This window comes from Oryctolagus cuniculus, chromosome 1, assembly GCF_051225735.1.
Source record: "Oryctolagus cuniculus isolate XC-2025 breed Fujian yellow rabbit chromosome 1, ASM5122573v1, whole genome shotgun sequence".
Taxonomy (NCBI): Eukaryota; Metazoa; Chordata; class Mammalia; order Lagomorpha; family Leporidae; genus Oryctolagus; species Oryctolagus cuniculus.
Window position 1 is genome coordinate 10,331,758 of NC_142867.1, and position 16,259 is coordinate 10,348,016.

At 54.4% G+C, this 16,259-nt stretch overlaps 1 protein-coding gene across 2 annotated transcripts; it reads left to right on the forward strand.

The window, feature by feature from the left end:
* Positions 1-625: 625 nt before the first annotated feature.
* FADS1 (fatty acid desaturase 1) lies at positions 626-14,724 on the forward strand. Of its 2 annotated transcripts, none has more exons than XM_008274405.5 (12): positions 626-990; positions 2,718-2,828; positions 3,343-3,540; positions 4,225-4,326; positions 4,408-4,536; positions 9,335-9,395; positions 10,743-10,819; positions 11,631-11,728; positions 11,858-11,954; positions 12,185-12,264; positions 12,379-12,504; positions 12,762-14,724. In XM_008274405.5, exons 1-12 carry the CDS (start codon positions 799-801, stop codon positions 12,811-12,813), a joined length of 1,323 nt encoding a protein of 440 aa, XP_008272627.3. In that variant the 5' UTR covers positions 626-798; the 3' UTR covers positions 12,814-14,724. The 2 variants fall into 2 exon arrangements, with proteins under 2 accessions (XP_008272627.3, XP_089163995.1); XM_089307869.1 differs by lacking the exon at positions 626-990 and adding an exon at positions 1,013-1,332.
* The last annotated feature ends 1,535 nt before the right edge of the window (positions 14,725-16,259 follow it).

A 16,259-nucleotide genomic window follows, 5' to 3' on the forward strand; every position in this document is an offset into this window, starting at 1 on the left:
TCTGGCCTCACAGCTACCCTTCTAGTCAAGGAACCAGAACCGAGGTAAACACGCAGCCTGCAACCGAACGGAACCGCGCGCTCCCGTGCCCAGCAGCGGAGTCCCGGCCAATCGCGGCGGCCGAGCTCTCAGCCAATCACGGGCTGCGAACGGCCCGGCCATTTCCAAATAAGGAGAAGCCGGGAACCGCAGCCAATCAGGCCGCTTCTGCCTGTTGCTGATGCTACTTTTTTTTTTTTTTCCTACAAACCGCGGCTGCCCGCCTTGCTGAGGAGGAACGCTCCGAATCTTTAGTGGACAGGTCAAAGGAGATCTTTGCGCAAATAAATTCTGTTAAGTCCACCCAGAGCTCCGCCCACTTCCAACGCCTACTCCCTGAGGGCCCTCTGCCTCGGCAGCCCGGCCGCGCCGGGAACCGTTATTCCGTCCGCGCCGCCCTCAGGCAGCCGTCACCTCAGCATTCCGCCGGACGCCGCTCAGGAAGTGGAACGAGGGCGACCCCTTTAAGGAGCCTGCGGTCGTCCAGGTCCCCCCGCCGGCGCCCGCCCCCGAGGACCGGCGCGGGGCGGGGCCTGCGCCCCGCGCCACGCGGCGCAGCCAATAGGAGCGCGCGCTGCCCGGCTCGGCGGTCCGCTCCGCGGGTGCTGAAAACCCGGCGCGCGGGCGACGGCGCACGGGCGCGCGCCAGCGGACCCGCTCCCGGAGCCCGCGAGACCGCCGTGCGCTACCCCGCGGGCCCCGAGCGCGCGCGCCTGACAAGCCCCTGCCGGGCCGGCGCGCGGCGTCGCCAGGCCGGCGATGGCCCCCGAGACCCCGGCCGAGGGGCCCAGCCCGCGCTACTTCACCTGGGACGAGGTGGCACTGCACTCCGGACGCGAGAAGGAGCGGTGGCTCGTGATCGACCGGAAGGTGTACAACATCAGCGAGTTCGTCCGCCGGCACCCGGGGGGCTCCCGGGTCATCAGCCACTACGCCGGGCAGGATGCCACGGTGAGCGGCGCCGGGCGGGGGCGGGGCCGGGCGGCTGCAGCCCGAGGCTGCCTGCGCGGGAGACAGGAAGTTTGGCATCCTGGGGGCCGAACACCGACAGATCTGGGCGCCCCGGCCAACCTGTTGTCGGGTGGTTGGGAGTCCCGTGGACGCAGGTGGCCAGGGCAGGAGAGGGGCTTTGGAAACCAGGCCGACGGGTGGGGATGGAGTCCCGCAACGTGCGCACGCACACAAAGGACTTGCGTTGCCAACCCGTGCATTCGGCCCGCAGCCCCCGGGCGCCTCACGACCCGAAGCTGGGCCGAAGCAGGGGAGCGAGAATGCATGGCGCAGGCAGCGTTGGTGCGGCCGGGATCGGGAGGCGCGAGGGAAGGGGGGCTCCGTGTCAGAGGGACGGAGGCCCGGCCCGGCCCGCGGCCTCGCCTCGACGCTTACCCGGCTCGCGAGCTGGGGCGCCGCAGGGAGCAGGAGAGGGGCTGTAACGGGCCCCCCTGCGTGGTGTGAAGCGGGAAGGGTGGGGAGGGGGCTGCAGTGGCCCGAGGGGCCGGCGGGGCGGGCGCACTGGGAGAAGCGGCGGCGGCGTGATGGAGGTGGGGCGCCGGCACATGCACACACTGAGCGGGGATCCTGGCGGTGCGGGCGGCCACTCCGCGGCAGGCCGGCGCTGAGGAGGGCTGTTCTGTTCCGGGGTCGCGTCCCCCGCTCCCCGGAGCCTCGCTGCAGAGGCAGCGCCCCCCCCCAGCCCCAGCCCCAGCCCCGCTGCTTTGCGGACCACCCGCTCTCGGGGCTAAGGCGGGAGCGCCCAGGGTGGGAGCGCCGGGCCCTCCCTGGGGGGCGTTGGCGTCACCGCATTTCCCTCTCCAGGGCCCCCGACCATCGCTCTAACATCCCAGAGCGCGTCGGGTCTCCGGGCTTCCCGGTGGGTCTCGGCCGAGCTTAGACGCTGTGGGACGAGGACCCGCTCCTCGATCCGAGGCAGCCCGCCTAGAGGGCGAAAACAGAGCCTGCACCGGGCACCGCGGTGTCCACGCCGGAGTCCGGGCCACTGCCGCTGCGACAGCGCAGGCGTGGGCCTGCGCCTGCGCACTCGAAGCCGGACACTTGGGTTTCCCGCAGTGGGATTTGGGGCCAGAGATGCGGCGGCACGCGCGGCGATTGGTGGTGATGTGTGGTACCACCGGCTGTTGACTCCGCCCTGGCCCCCGCCCACCATGCTGTGTCCCGGGGTAGGGGGGTGGGGGCGCTCGACCTGCCAACGGGAACCTGGTAGCAATGGATTTGAACCAGAATTAGCTACCCTGGGGCCGTGGGGTGGCCAGGGCACCTCTCCAGTACAGCAGCAAAGGGAAGAGGGAAAGATTGGAAAGTAACCCCTATTCGGGCATAAGGAGACCACCTCATCGCAGTTTGTGGGGAACCAGGGCTCACAGACTGGAGAGACTTGTTGGAAATCCCACCCAGTCCTTCTGTTTCATCTGACTAAATCATGGGCAGAAGTTGTCCCCAAAAACCCCCCGGGGAAAGGCCAGTCCAGGCTGTCTCTCTGGGCCATCACAGCGACATTCTTAATGGAATACAGATGCTGGGTGAGCTCCAGTTGTGGACACCCCCAGGGCATCTCGGGGAAGAGAAGTGGTCTGGGCTTCAGCGTAGCTTCACCCTTCTTTCTGGCCAGCAGGAGTGCGGGGAACGGGGGCTAGCCCTCACCTGTCTTCTCTTGCTTGCAGGATCCCTTTGTGGCATTCCACATCGACAAGGGCCTTGTGAGGAAATACATGAACTCTCTCCTCATTGGGGAACTTTCTCCGGAGCAGCCCAGCTTTGAGCCCACCAAGAACGTGAGACCCTGTTTGCTGTTTGGAGACTTGGCTGTTGAAGGGGAGGGGCCAGGAAGCAAACCTAGATGGGGTGGCGAGGGACAGGGACCAGTCAGTAGCTCTCTGGAGTCTCAAGATCCTGCCTTCTCTTACACGTGGGGTTCCAGGCCCAGGGGAACAGGAATCCTAGCACACCTCAAGGTGGTCATCACCATTACCACCACCATCATCATCGATATGAGACTTAGTATATGCCAAGTATGAATTCATACACGAGGGCGGGCAAGAGGCCAGGGATCACATGGGTAGTCAGTGGCAGAATGGGGACCGGAATCAAGTCTGCTTAACTGTAAGGATCCCAGGGCACCTCCTCTGGTCATCCTTATTTATTGATGTGGTATCTCGGCCTAGGACTGGACTTCTCGCAGCTGTCTCAGTGGGAAGTCCATGAGCCTGAGAGAGCCGTTGTCTCCAGCAGGGCTGGGTTGCAGCTGGGAAGAGTAACAGCTCCTCCTTCTTCCCCATTCTTCCACAGAAAGAGCTGACTGATGAGTTCCGGGAGCTGCGGGCCACAGTGGAGCGGATGGGGCTCATGAAGACCAACCACATCTTCTTCCTGCTGTACCTGCTGCACATCCTGCTGCTGGATGTTGCTGCCTGGCTCACTCTTTGGGTCTTTGGGACGTCCTTAGTGCCCTTCCTCCTCTCTGCAGTGCTGCTCAGTGTGGTTCAGGTGAGACCTGTGGCTTGTCGATGCGCAGCCATGCTCACCATCAATGGAGGAAGCTTTCTGTACCCTTCAGAGGCTAAGAAACCTTGTGCTCTGACCAGGGCAGATCTGAAGATACTTGGGACAGTTGCTTCAGAAAAAGAAAATACATTCCACTGTGTGTGGCTTTTATCTGCTCTTCCGCCACATGGACCGCTTTGTTTCTCTCACTGCCTCTAGCTGTTTCTTCCAGGATTCCATTCCTGGGGAATTTGTTCTCTAACTTCAAGTTCAGGTCCCACGATAGCCCAGGTGTGCCGAGAACTAAGATCCTGCTTTCTCAGCAAAGCTTGGTTCCCTACTGCCACCGACATTGCCCAATGTGCTGATAATGTTTGGGAACTAATAGTTGGGTGTCAGAAGCCATTTAGCAAGCCTGCTCACCACTGAGTCTTCTCCATAGTCTGGATGTCAGCCTGTCATAAGTCCTGGAACTTCAGAGCTGGGCAAAGTGAAGAACAACAGAAAGCGTCGTGATTTGTCTCAGTCAGGGGTGGAGCCAGACTCAGGAGCTGGGTTTCCTGATTTCTTTCTTGATTTGCCTGGTAGGGGTGGTGCGGCTATCTCAGCCCTGAGTGGAAGAAGGAAGAGAGGTTGGAGGGGATGCTGGGCTGGTGAGCTGCTCTCAGCATGAACCTTTCCCCCCAGGCCCAGGCTGGTTGGCTACAGCATGACTTTGGGCACCTGTCCGTCTTCAGCACTTCCACGTGGAACCACTTGCTGCATCATTTTGTGATTGGCCACCTGAAGGTTCGTGAGATGGGGAGGGGCCACCTGGAACTGGGAAGTGAGAGACAGTAGGTTTTTGTACTCATATCTGGTTTTCTACAGGGCGCCCCTGCCAGTTGGTGGAACCACATGCACTTCCAGCACCACGCCAAGCCCAACTGCTTTCGCAAAGACCCAGATATCAACATGCATCCCTTCTTCTTTGCCTTGGGGAAGATCCTCTCAGTGGAGGTGAGCAAAGGTATCACTGGAAATGGCTCAGAGAATGGAAAGCAGGCAGCACAGAGGGCTTTGTGACAAATGATCACAATGTTGTCAGTGTAGTAAGACATCAGAGGATGACGGGCTGGCTGGGCCCCTTGCTGTTCGGAAGTTCTGGGTGGCAACAGATTATTTAAAGCAGGACTGCCTAGAACAGAATCCCTTGTCCTTCCTAGAGGGACTTCTAGCACAGATTAGTTATTGCATGTAGTACACATGCTGCGAAGGACCCAGAGAGGAACTGTGCAAGGCCCTGCTCATGCTTATTGAGAATGAGTGGTACTTTTTGACACTCCTGCCCCAGGCAGTCACTCCCCTTGCACTTAGTATTTCTGTTTTTTATACTTGGAGATCCTGTTTTTGTCACAGTCTCCCCATCCAGGGCTGGACTGTCTGACTGTTCTTTGATGCTCCAGTACCTAGAATATTCATTCACTGAGTAGTCAGTCTTCCATAACCATCAGTTCTGCATCTGTGGATTCAACCATCTACAGAGCAGAAATATTAGGAAGCAAAAAAGTGCATCTGTACCAAACATGTACAGGCTCTTTTCCCTGAGCAGTGCAATAAAACAACCATTTCCATAGCACTTATGTTCTACTAAGCATTGCAAGTCATACCTGGGGGGAAAGGGACTACAGCATCTACAGATTTTTGTATTCTCAAGGTGGGGGTCCTGGAACCAATCCTCCACAGATACTGAGAAACAACTACTTCCCACCATCTGATCACAGATTGATCTCCAGGGCCGTCAGAGTTGGGTTTGAAATGCCATCTGGCCGGTGCCGCGGCTCAATAGGCTAATCCTCCGCCTTGCGGCGCTGGCATACCAGGTTCTAGTCCCAGTCGGGGCACCGGATTCTGTCCAGGTTGCCCCTCTTCCAGGCCAGCTCTCTGCTGTGGCCAGGGAGTGCAGTGGAGGATGGCCCAAGTCCTTGGGCCCTGCACTCCATGGGAGACCAGGATAAGCACCTGGCTCTTGCCTTCAGATAGGTGTGGTGCGCCGGCCTGCTGGCCACGGTGGCCATTAGCGGGGTGAACCAACAGCAAAGGAAGACCTTTCTCTCTGTCTCTCTCACTGTCCACTCTGCCTGTCAAAAAAAAAAAAAAAAAAAAAGAAAAAAAAAAAAGAAATGCCATCTGAGGTTGTGAGCAGAAATCATAAGCCGAAGGAAGAGTGCTTGGGGACAGAGATCTAGTGAACTTTTATTAAGTCTAAGGCAGTAGAAGGTTCTCAGTGGCCAACAGAGTACTTTGAAAAGTTGGTTTAAAACCCCAGCTCAGTTCTACCAGCTCCTGCACCCCCACTTTATGACATTTCAGCCTGCCAGGAATTAAACTGTTGTTGGACAAGTTTCAGTTCCAGGCACGAGTTCAAGGTAGCCTGGCTCTCCTCCTCCTTCCCCTCCAGCCATGAGGACTCTGGGAGGGCCTTGGCAGCACTGGCTGTCCTAGCACGAGGAGCTCATAGCTTGAGGCTTATGCCCCATCTGTCCATACAGGTCTCGTGTTCCCACCTCCTAAGCATGGGCTGCTCTGGTGTGTACACATCCAATGTTGTTATGGTCAACAGTATGCTGACCATGAGACAGCCTTGACCTCACTTGGTTCCAATGGCTGCTTCTAGGGCAGTGTGGGCACAGCACTGGGCTCTTGGTAGCACTTCTGTTGTCACTAGAGTCTTTTTAAAAGGTCAAGGTAGGGAGGTGGGGAGCTAAGTGGAAGGGAACTGTCGCACACTACTGCCCTCATTGCTTCTTGATTTAGGGTTTTCGGGAAACTCCTGTCTACAGACATCAAAAGTAGAGACTGATTTAGGACCCAAAATAGGCTTTTGTTCCTTCTCGCCCCATCCCCCCAGCTATGAGGCTGAGCATAGGCTGCCTATTAGAGAATGCCTGCAGGCTGCTTAGGGCTTGGTTCATTTCCTCTGGATGCAGATTATTTGACATTGATGCCTATGCTGACACAGTGGCATCCACCCAGAGCCTCCCAACTCTCGGACAAGAAGGACTTTGCCCTAATTAGAACCCTTCTGACCTCCAAGGATCTAAACAAATGGGGCAAAGTCAATAAGGTCATAGTGGCATTTGGTTGCCATTCAAGGAGGCAGCAACAGATAGAGCACTTTCCCTTCACAGTTCCAAGATGGGAGGCCAGGGGTGTGTCCCACCCACCACACAAAAAAAGAAGGGTGCTCTTCTTCCAGGTTTCCCTTTCCATTAGTCTTGCCTAGGGTGGTATGACTCACCACTGCAAGCCTTGTTCACACTGCCTTCTAAACAGATCTCAGGTCTGTCAGCTTCTCCAGCCCCACTGGGTCTGGTCCATCTTGTCTGAATTAGCTTTGGCATCTTCACTGGTCTCCCTAAGACTGTACCTGCAGCCTGCAGTTCATTCTCCACATCTCCAGCCAGAGGGAGCCTTCTAAAGCACAAAGCATAGAAAGCCTTCCAGTGACTTCTCATTGCCATTGAACTAAAACCCAGACTCCTTAGTGAGGCCTCACTGGGACTTCCTAAGATCATATACTTTCTGGCCCCTGTCTGGTTTTCCTGGTCTTGAACATCACAAGAGCCTTGGTAAAGCCATTCCTTTGACTTTGAATGTTCCCCTGAATCTTTGCATTGCTGATCCTTCTCATGATTCAGGTCCAAGTTCAGATGTCAGCATCTAAGGGAGGCTAGACTGCTTCACTTCACCAAAACATCACTTGCTGTAATGTTTTCCTGGTGTTTTTTTTTTTTTTTTTTTTTTTTTTTTTTGACAGATAGAGCTAGACAGTGAGAGAGAGAGACAGAGAGAAAGGTCTTCCTTCCGTTGGTTCACTCCTCAAATGGCCGCCACAGCCAGCACTGCGCCAATCTGAAGCCAGGAGCCAGGTGCTTCCTCCTGGTCTCCCATGCGGGTGCAGGTGTCCAAGCACTTGGGCCATCCTCCACGGCCCTCCCGGGCCACAGCGGAGAGCTGGACTGGAAGAGGAGCAGCTGGGACTAGAACCTGGCGCCCATATGGGATGCTGGCGCCACAGGCGGAGGATTAACCAAGTGAGCCACGGCGCCGGCCCATGTTTTCCTGTTTTTAATCTGTAAATTACCTTGACCTCTATGTGGACTTACTACCAACTTCATCTTCTCAGGTTATAAGCTCCTGTGGGCAGGAACTTTGTATTGTTCACCTCTGAATCTTCAGTACTCAGAATAGGGCCTGGCACACAGTAGGATTTCCAGTAGTTGTTGAATGAACTCATGAATGTAGAAGGAATGCTTCCTTGAGATCGGCTCTCAATAAATGTCCTGGGGCCTGCATTGAGACACAGCGGGTTAAGCTGCTGCTTGGGGCACCCACATGCCTTCTCAGAGTGCCATTAGAGTCCTGGCTGTCTCTACGTCCTGCTGATGTACCAGTGGTTGATGGCCCAAGTACTTGGCTCCCTGCCACCAACATGGGAGAGACCTGGATGGAGTTCCTGGCTCCTGGCTTCGGCCTGGCCCAATCCTAGCTGCTGGGATATTTAGAGAACGAACCAGCAGATGGAAGGCCAACCTCCTCTCCTTCCCTTCTTCCCTCCCCTTAGTTCTCCCTGTTTCTTCCCTCTCCCTGTCACCCTGCCTTTCAAGTAAACAATCTCCTTTTTTAGAAACAAGTCGTGAACACAGCAGGTGGGTGCTGAGAGGATGCGCCAGCATTCTGCTGTGGGTTCTGTGCTCCTCCTCAGCCCTGGGGATGCAGGAGAGGAGGCGTGGAGTGAGACAGCAGAGCTTCAGTGTCAGGTTTCTGTGAGCCACGCTGGGGTTCTATGCTGGCCGGTTGACCTGGAAGTTCCAGCTTATCTCTTCAGCAGCTACACTTACAACCACCAACCACCAGGGAGAACTTTGCCAGAACCTTCAGATCTCGAAGTTGTTCTTGGTATCCTTTGCACAAACATGCTAAGCACAGCATAGCTGGCAAGGAATTTTTATTTTAAAGATTTATGTATTTATTTATCTGGGAGGCAGAGTGACAGACAGCGAGAGGGAGAGAGAGAGGTCTTCCATCTGCTGGTTCACTGCCTAAATGGCCAGAAGAGCTGGAGCTGGGCTGATCCAAAGCCAGGAGCCAGGAGCTTCTTTTGGGTCTCCTGCGTGGGTGCAGGGGCCCAATCACTTGGGCCATCTTCTGCTACTTTCCCAGGCCATAGAAGAGAGCTGCATCCAAAGAAAACCAGCTGGGACTTGAACCAGCGCCCATATGGGGTGCCAGTGATGCAGGCGGAGGCCTAGCACACTGTGCCACAGCGCCAACCCTGGGATCTTTGTAAAGTTCATGTTGAAGTCAGGAGACCAGAAGATTTTGGGGGCTGGGGCAGTTAGAGGCTGGACATAGAGGGAGTAGTTTCCTGTCTAGGGGTGAAAATAGTTTTCCATGGAGACTCTGAAAGGTACCACATGGGAGGAAGGAAGACGGCAGTGGGGCTTGGGCCTGGAATTCGTATGACAGAGGTATTGGAGCAACACAGGAGTCTTGAGGACTTGGAGACTCTGTGTTGTGCACAGCCTCTTCTGGACGTGGACCACTGAGCTACAGGCCTTGGCAGATTCCACAGATGCAGCCCATGGCTTCGTGTTCCCTGTGCTGGAAGTAAGGCTGGGCCTGCTAGGAGCTTCCAGTAGCACTTCTAAGCTTATAGCTCCTGCAGTAGGCCTAAACTTCTGAGCAGGGAGAAGCCAAGGTCGTAAGGGGGAAGAGGCAGCTATTAATGCTGACTTGCTTGCTCTTTTCACAGCTTGGGAAACAGAAGAAAAAGTACATGCCATACAACCATCAGCACAAGTACTTCTTCCTGAGTGAGTGTCTGGAACCAACCCAGGAGTTGCTGCACGGGGGGGTGCTGAAGGGGTGTGAGGCGGAAGCCACTCTTCCAAGGGACTGTGGTATTCTCGGGCAAAGTGCAGAGAAAGGACTCTGCCCCCAGACTTGGTTCCTCACTGTATGGGCACAGTTTGCCATCGCTGCTGAGCAAAGCTGACCATTAGGCTAATGTTGAATTAAAAGGCCTTGAGATTGTGGCAGACCAGCTCCCGCAACCCCAGTGTCAACGCCTTTTAATTGACTCAGAATCTGCCTGGTCAGGTGGGGCTTTCCTAATTAAGCTTTCGTCTTCAGCTTCGGAGATCTGGGTCAGAGTGACCTGGCGGGCCCAGTTCAGCCCCCTGGGAGAACGAGAGTACAAACAGCTGTGGGCGGGAGGCCTGAGGAGGCAGTGAAGGAGCTGCTGAAGCCAGATGTCCCTTGGCTGTCTTATACACTTTCTGAAGACTGCTTTAAAAGTCTTCCCCTAATGCTTCAATGTGGAGCTTTAAACTCCGTAAAATTTCAAATCGCTAAAGGCAGGGAGGGAGGAAGTCCTGTGATCCACTTTGGTTTGAAGTTTATCGTAACTGCCTCTTCCCAACTACCCCTTCTAAAGAAAGGTGGACAGGACGGGAGGGCGGAGCAGACTTCCTGAAGAAGGAATTTTAGAGTCCTGGGCCTGGAGATAGAGGAGCCACGGTAGGCTCTGCAGGAGGTCACAGGTAACCGCAAGGTACTGCAGAGAAAGGATAAGAGAAGGAAATGGAATCCACTTCTTCAGTTCATAGTTTTCTTTGAAAAGTCCCTCTGTTCCTTCTTACAGCCGACCTCTAGGGCTTGAGGTTGGGGTTGCACAGGCCCACACCCTCCCCCCACCCCACGTCCAAGGAGGTGGGCTCAGCCTGTGAAGGGTCCCTAGGATCCTGCTGAACACACACCTTCCTGCCCCCGTTTCTGCACCTGCATGGTGGAGCAGCCAGGAACACAGGGCAGATGACAGGAGGGGCAGGCTGGGGGCCAAGAGGAAGGCCTGGGGCAGGATACAGCGTGTCCAGTGCAACACCCGGAAGTGCCCTTTTCAAGGCACGGGAGCAGAGCACATTCCCCCGCTGCCCTCTTCCCTGGAGAAGAATGTCACTCCCACCCCTTGCCCTCCCTGGCATCCCCAGGCTGACACCCACAGCCACCTTCACTGCCTGCTGGTGTCAGGGGCTTGCAGGGTGCTGAGGCAGTTGGAGGGGCCACAGGAGGGGATGGCAGAGGAGGTACCCCCTACCAGAAGCTGTCTCCCCACCACTCACTGCCACTGCTCATGCCTCCTGTCTCTGTCTCTCTCCCAGTTGGGCCCCCAGCCTTGCTGCCTCTCTACTTCCAGTGGTATATTTTCTATTTTGTTTTCCAGCGGAAGAAGTGGGTGGTGAGTACCCTTGGCCCCAGAGTTACACATCCAGTTGTCTGGGGAGGGGAAGGGATCTCCCAAGGGAAGCGGAGACTGACTCCAGGCCTAATTTAGAGCAGAGCAATGGAACCAGGTGTAGATCCTTATCTCTGGGTAGGGCGGAGTGACAGGGCTCAGCAGGCAGCCTGGCCTTAGTCCCTGGTTGCCTACAGCCAGTGTTTCCTGAGGCTCTTGTGCTGGGCATGAAGCCAGGGAAGAGGGAGATGAACCCACTCTCAGCAAACTTGATGAAGCTGACCGTGGTTGATCCCTTAAGAGGTACGGGCAACAGGTTGTGGGGATCCCAAAAGGGCCCTGTGGCTGCCGTTTTGAAATTGCTTTTCTAGCTGGCCTTGGAGGACAGGCAGAGAGAGGTTGGGGAGGGGGAGGATGAAGTGAGCGGAGAGGCTAGGAAGTAAGGGGTAAAACAGGCCACCAGACACATTGTGTGTCAGGGCAAGAGTATGGTGCTTGGTTCGGTGTACGAAGAGGGTTTAGAGATTTGGTTGGGCTGAGCCGTGGTCCTGAGCATGTGGCAGCAAGCAGGGTTTAGATGGGTTGGGGAGGAGCTGGAGGTGGGGAGGCCCCGGATGGGTCTTGTTCCTTATAAAGGTGAGAGGCCACGAGGGCCAGGGGTAGTAGAAAGGGACAGGGGCACTGGGTATCACAGGGCGGGGCAGCTGAGTGTTGCAGTCGGGTACCTGCAGGACTGTGCCAGGTGCAGAAACAGGCGCAGTGAAAGGTAAGAGCTGCTTTGTGGCAGTTGTGCCCTCCGCCTTTGCCGCTGCAGGACTTGGCCTGGATGGTCACCTTCTACGTCCGCATCTTCCTCACATACGTGCCGCTGTTGGGGCTGAAAGGCTTCCTGGGCCTTTTCCTCATTGTCAGGTAGAATTCGGTGGGGGTGTGGGCCTGGGGGCAGCAGCAGGGGTTTGGGAGTTGGTGTGGAGGGTAGACGGGGAATGAGAGCCCTGGGCTCTGCCTGTACTCTTTTGGTGTGTGTGCTTTGGACAACAGGTTCCTGGAGAGCAACTGGTTTGTGTGGGTGACACAGATGAACCACATCCCCATGCACATTGATCATGACCAGAACAAGGACTGGGTTTCCACCCAGGTAAGGCACGGTTGCCTGGAAGATCCCAGCATGACACAACTAATGAAAAAGATGGAAGAGGTAGTGATATATATTTTTTAAAAAAAAAAAAGGCCCCCAAACAGCATTGCCTCATCAGCTTGAGGCTTGTCTCCTGCCGCCACGTGAAGGGAATGACTAGGGATGACCCCACACCCTGTACTTGGAGGAGGCTGGGCTGGCTCAGGGACATGCTCTTCTCTGACCTCCAGCTCCAGGCCACGTGCAACGTCCACAAGTCCTTCTTCAACGACTGGTTCAGTGGGCACCTCAACTTCCAGATCGAGCACCAGTGAGTGGGATGGCTGGGGAGGCCAGATCCCAGGGGCGTGGGGGGGTGTCAAGTGAGGTGGGCAAGGAGCAGGCGGGACAGCAGGAGCCACCGACTGTCCTCTTCTCTCTCGAGTCTCTTCCCCACGATGCCCCGGCACAACTACCACAAAGTGGCGCCCCTGGTGCAGTCCTTGTGTGCCAAGCACGGCATAGAGTACCAGTCCAAGCCCCTGCTCTCAGCCTTTGCCGACATTGTCCAGTGAGTATCTGGGCCCAAGAAGGGCACTGTAAGTGGGGGAAAGGGTAGGGCGAGGAGAAAGGTGACAAGCGTATGTGGGAAACATAAAGGTTTCCCAGTCTGGAGTGGAGGTGACCATGGCCCAAGCTACCTTTTCAAGAAGTGGAGGGGGAGGAAAGCCACTATAAAAGGACAAAGGTCTTGAAGCCCAGGGCTGCAGCGCCGTCACTCCTGCACCGGCTGCCTCCCTCACCATCTGCCCCTCTTCTGTCCTGCAGCTCTCTGAAGGAGTCGGGGCAGCTCTGGCTGGACGCCTATCTTCACCAATAAACACCAGCTCCCCCTCCCGTCGGGAAGAAAAGAGGAGGACCCTGGAGCCAATGCCAGGGAGCTTAAGGGACAATGCCACTAACAGTTCTCATATTCAGAGGGGGTGGGTTTGGGGACAGAAAGGCTCATACTCTTCCCCTTCATCTTCTAGGTGTAAAGGCCCAAGCAGGGGTCCGGGGAGACGTGAGCCCCCAGGAGGAAGGAAGGTGCTGCTGGGGCAGGGGAATGAGTTTTGTTTCCTTTCTCTAGCTTGATGGATGCAGGATGCTTGGTGAGCAAAAGGTAACCAGGAGGTCATTAAAAAGGGGAGAGACTTAACACTAAAATTCCACTCAGATTAAGGGGAACTCACCTTACTGGCCCACTTCTCAGCAGCCTTCCCGGGCTCCAGGCAGTGCCTGGAGTGCAGCCCCAGGGGTACGACCTGTGTCCGTCCCAGGCCGCTGGGAAAAGCCTTGTTTGTTTCCCAAGTGGCCCAGAAGGTCTCTAGCACCACGGATTGTGGTCTCATGTTCCACCCAGAGTCTGAAGGGAATATCAGGCCCTACCTCCCTGTGGTTTCCTTTTGCCTCCCAACCTGTAATCTGAAGTTTAAGAAAGTGATTATTAGCACAAGTGACCAAATTGGGAGATAGGTGTTACCAGCCAAGAGGAAGGACACGAGTTCAGGCAAAGTACAAGGCTATGAGCAGGAACTCTAACCTAGACAGCACTGCCTTGGAGCAGCAGCAGTGGCTTGGAGACGATTGCTTCACAGTTCTAAATCCAGATAGGAAGATTCAAGTTTGTCGTCGTTGCTGTAGTTACGCTTCTTACTCTGTCCTGTCTTGTTTGGGTATCTTACGCTCCTGGAGACCAGATAGGAATTTAGGATAAATTCTTAAAATGCATATCAGTCTAACGGAAACAATTTTCTAACCTCATGGTTCTGAAGAGTTTCCTGCATCTCTTCAGAGAGCAAACATAGGAATAAGGCCTGGGGATCTTGTCTGAAGTCCCAGGGCCTAGCATTACCACTCACTGTCTCTCTTCCCTCCCCACACCCAGCCTTCTGGTCCAGGTGAGGGGATGATTTACTCTAAGCATGTCAGCCATTTTGGATACTGGGAGAAGAGAACATTGACTAAAAGGAAAAGCACTTAGTTTTAGGAGGGAATGGCAGGTCCAGATGAGGGTCCTAAGATAATGCTGGGCTAGGGTTCAACGTGTCACCTGCGGCAAGGCTATTAGGAATGCTTAGAGTTTGTCAGGGCTGGAAAGAGGGAAAACAGTTGGGGGAGAACAGGTTGCAGAGTTCAGATCTTTCCCATTAGGACAGGTTGTGCCCGGCTGGAGAACTGGTTTAACAAGGCCTGAGTATAAAAATGAGAAGCAGAATTGAAGAGTTCTGCGTTAGCTTCCTCACTACAGAACAGGTGCTGATCCCACCCCATTCCTGTTCCCTGCCACCTAGGTATAGATGTGGCATCACCAGCTTGCCAAGCCAGCTGGCTTTGGGCCCAGGCTACGCAGTCTGAGCAAACACCAGTGAGGCTCTATTGTGCCAAGCCCACGTCCTCAAAGTACCTGAACCACTGTGGCCTTCTCCCCTCAGCCCATACCTATGTGGTCTCCAACATGGCCACAGCTGGACACATCAGAGTGTTAGAATGGTAAGATCTTTCTCATTTCTGCTGACAGAGGAGAAAATAAGCTTAGAAGAAAAGCCACCTCCGTCACATAGATCGTGGCACCTCGTTCAATGTTTTTTTTAAAACTCCAACATCTGTTTACTTTTGTTACTCATCTTTCTACTACCTGGCCAAGGTATTTTCTTTAATCAGGCCTGTTTCCAGTATCCCTTTGGTGTGCCAGTTTTGTTACCAATTCCCAATGAAGTAAAGCTGTACAATAAAGTTAATTTTGACCAAATGAAGGATATTTGTTGGTAATGTTTGTCCACACGCACACAGGATTCCCAGTGCCTCTGCTACAAGTTACTGTTCACCTCTGTACTTCCTTCTGAACATGAATCACTGCAGATTCCCTTTTGGGTAAGCCCCTTGGGCAGAGGAAGAAGCCTTGGGACCCTCCAGGAAACCCCAGGGCAAGGCAGAGCACAGCCCAGTCCTTCCAACAGTACCTGTCTATTCAAAGGCTAGACAGCCTAAATACACCTGCTGGGTTCCAGTACATGACGTCCTGCTCCTGAGGTAATCAAGTGTCCTCAAACTTTTGCCTTTTCCATTTTGAATTTTCTCTGCAGGCTCAATGCCATAAGGGCTATAAGCTTCTATCCTACTGTACCTCCCCTGGACAAAACCATGAGACCATTCGCAGGCAGAAGTGACTTCTGCAGTGTGCTCATGCAAATAAACTTGTAGAAAAGACCTTGCAATCCAGTTGCACAAACTACATGCTTGACTTCTGCAGTACAAGCCCATAATTAGAGTGACTACGCAAGAGCAGTAACTCCTGAAGTCTTACTGCCTCAGGCCCCATCACCATTACTATAGGTTTAGAATCAAATTACCTGAACCAGAAAATGGGACTCAAATAAGCTGTGTGGTTTGGTTCAGTCTAGAAAAATGTGCTTCATTCATCAACTGCTGGAGTACAGCAGTAGTGAAACAAAGTTCCCTGCCCTTGGGAAAGAAATTTTTTAAAAAAAAAAATCTACCTTGAAAGTTACAAATACCTTTCTCTCTGTCTCTTCCTCTCATTATCTGTACCTCTCAAATAAATAAATAAAATCTTAGAAAAAGGGGGGCCAGCGCTGTGGTGCAGTAGGTTAATCCTCCACCTGTGGCACCGGCATCCCATATGGGCACCAGTTCCAGTTCTTGCTACTCTTCCCATTCAGCTCTCTGCTATGGCCTGGGATAGCAGTAGAAGATGACCCAAGTCCTTGGGCTCTTGCACCCATGTGGGAGACAAGGAAAAAGCTCCTGGCTTCAGATCGGCGCAGCTCCAGCCGTTGTGGCTATTTGGGGGAGTGAACCAACGGAAGGAAGACCTCTCTTCCTCTCATTATCTGTAACTACCTCTCAAATAAAATCTTAAAAAAAAATAAATCAAAAGAAAGTTACAAAGATCTTTTCATCTGCTGGTTCATTCCCAGATGGCCGTAATGGCCAGTGCTGGGCCAGAGCCAGCTTTATCCAGGTCTCCCACCTGGGTTGCAGGAGCGCAAACACTTGGGCCATCTGCTGCTGCTTTCTCCTGATCATTAGCAGGAAGCTGGATCAGAAGTGAAGCCAGGATACAAACCAGTGCCCATATGGGGATGCAGGTGTCAGAGGCAGCAGCTTTACCTGCTACACCACAACACCCGCCCCAGAATTCTTTTTTAAGAGTGACACAGGAGAGACAGTTCTCTCATCAGCTGGTTCACTTACCAAGTGGCTACAACAGCCAGGACTTGGCCAGGCCGAAACCAGGAGATTAGACCTCCTTCCCAGGTTCTC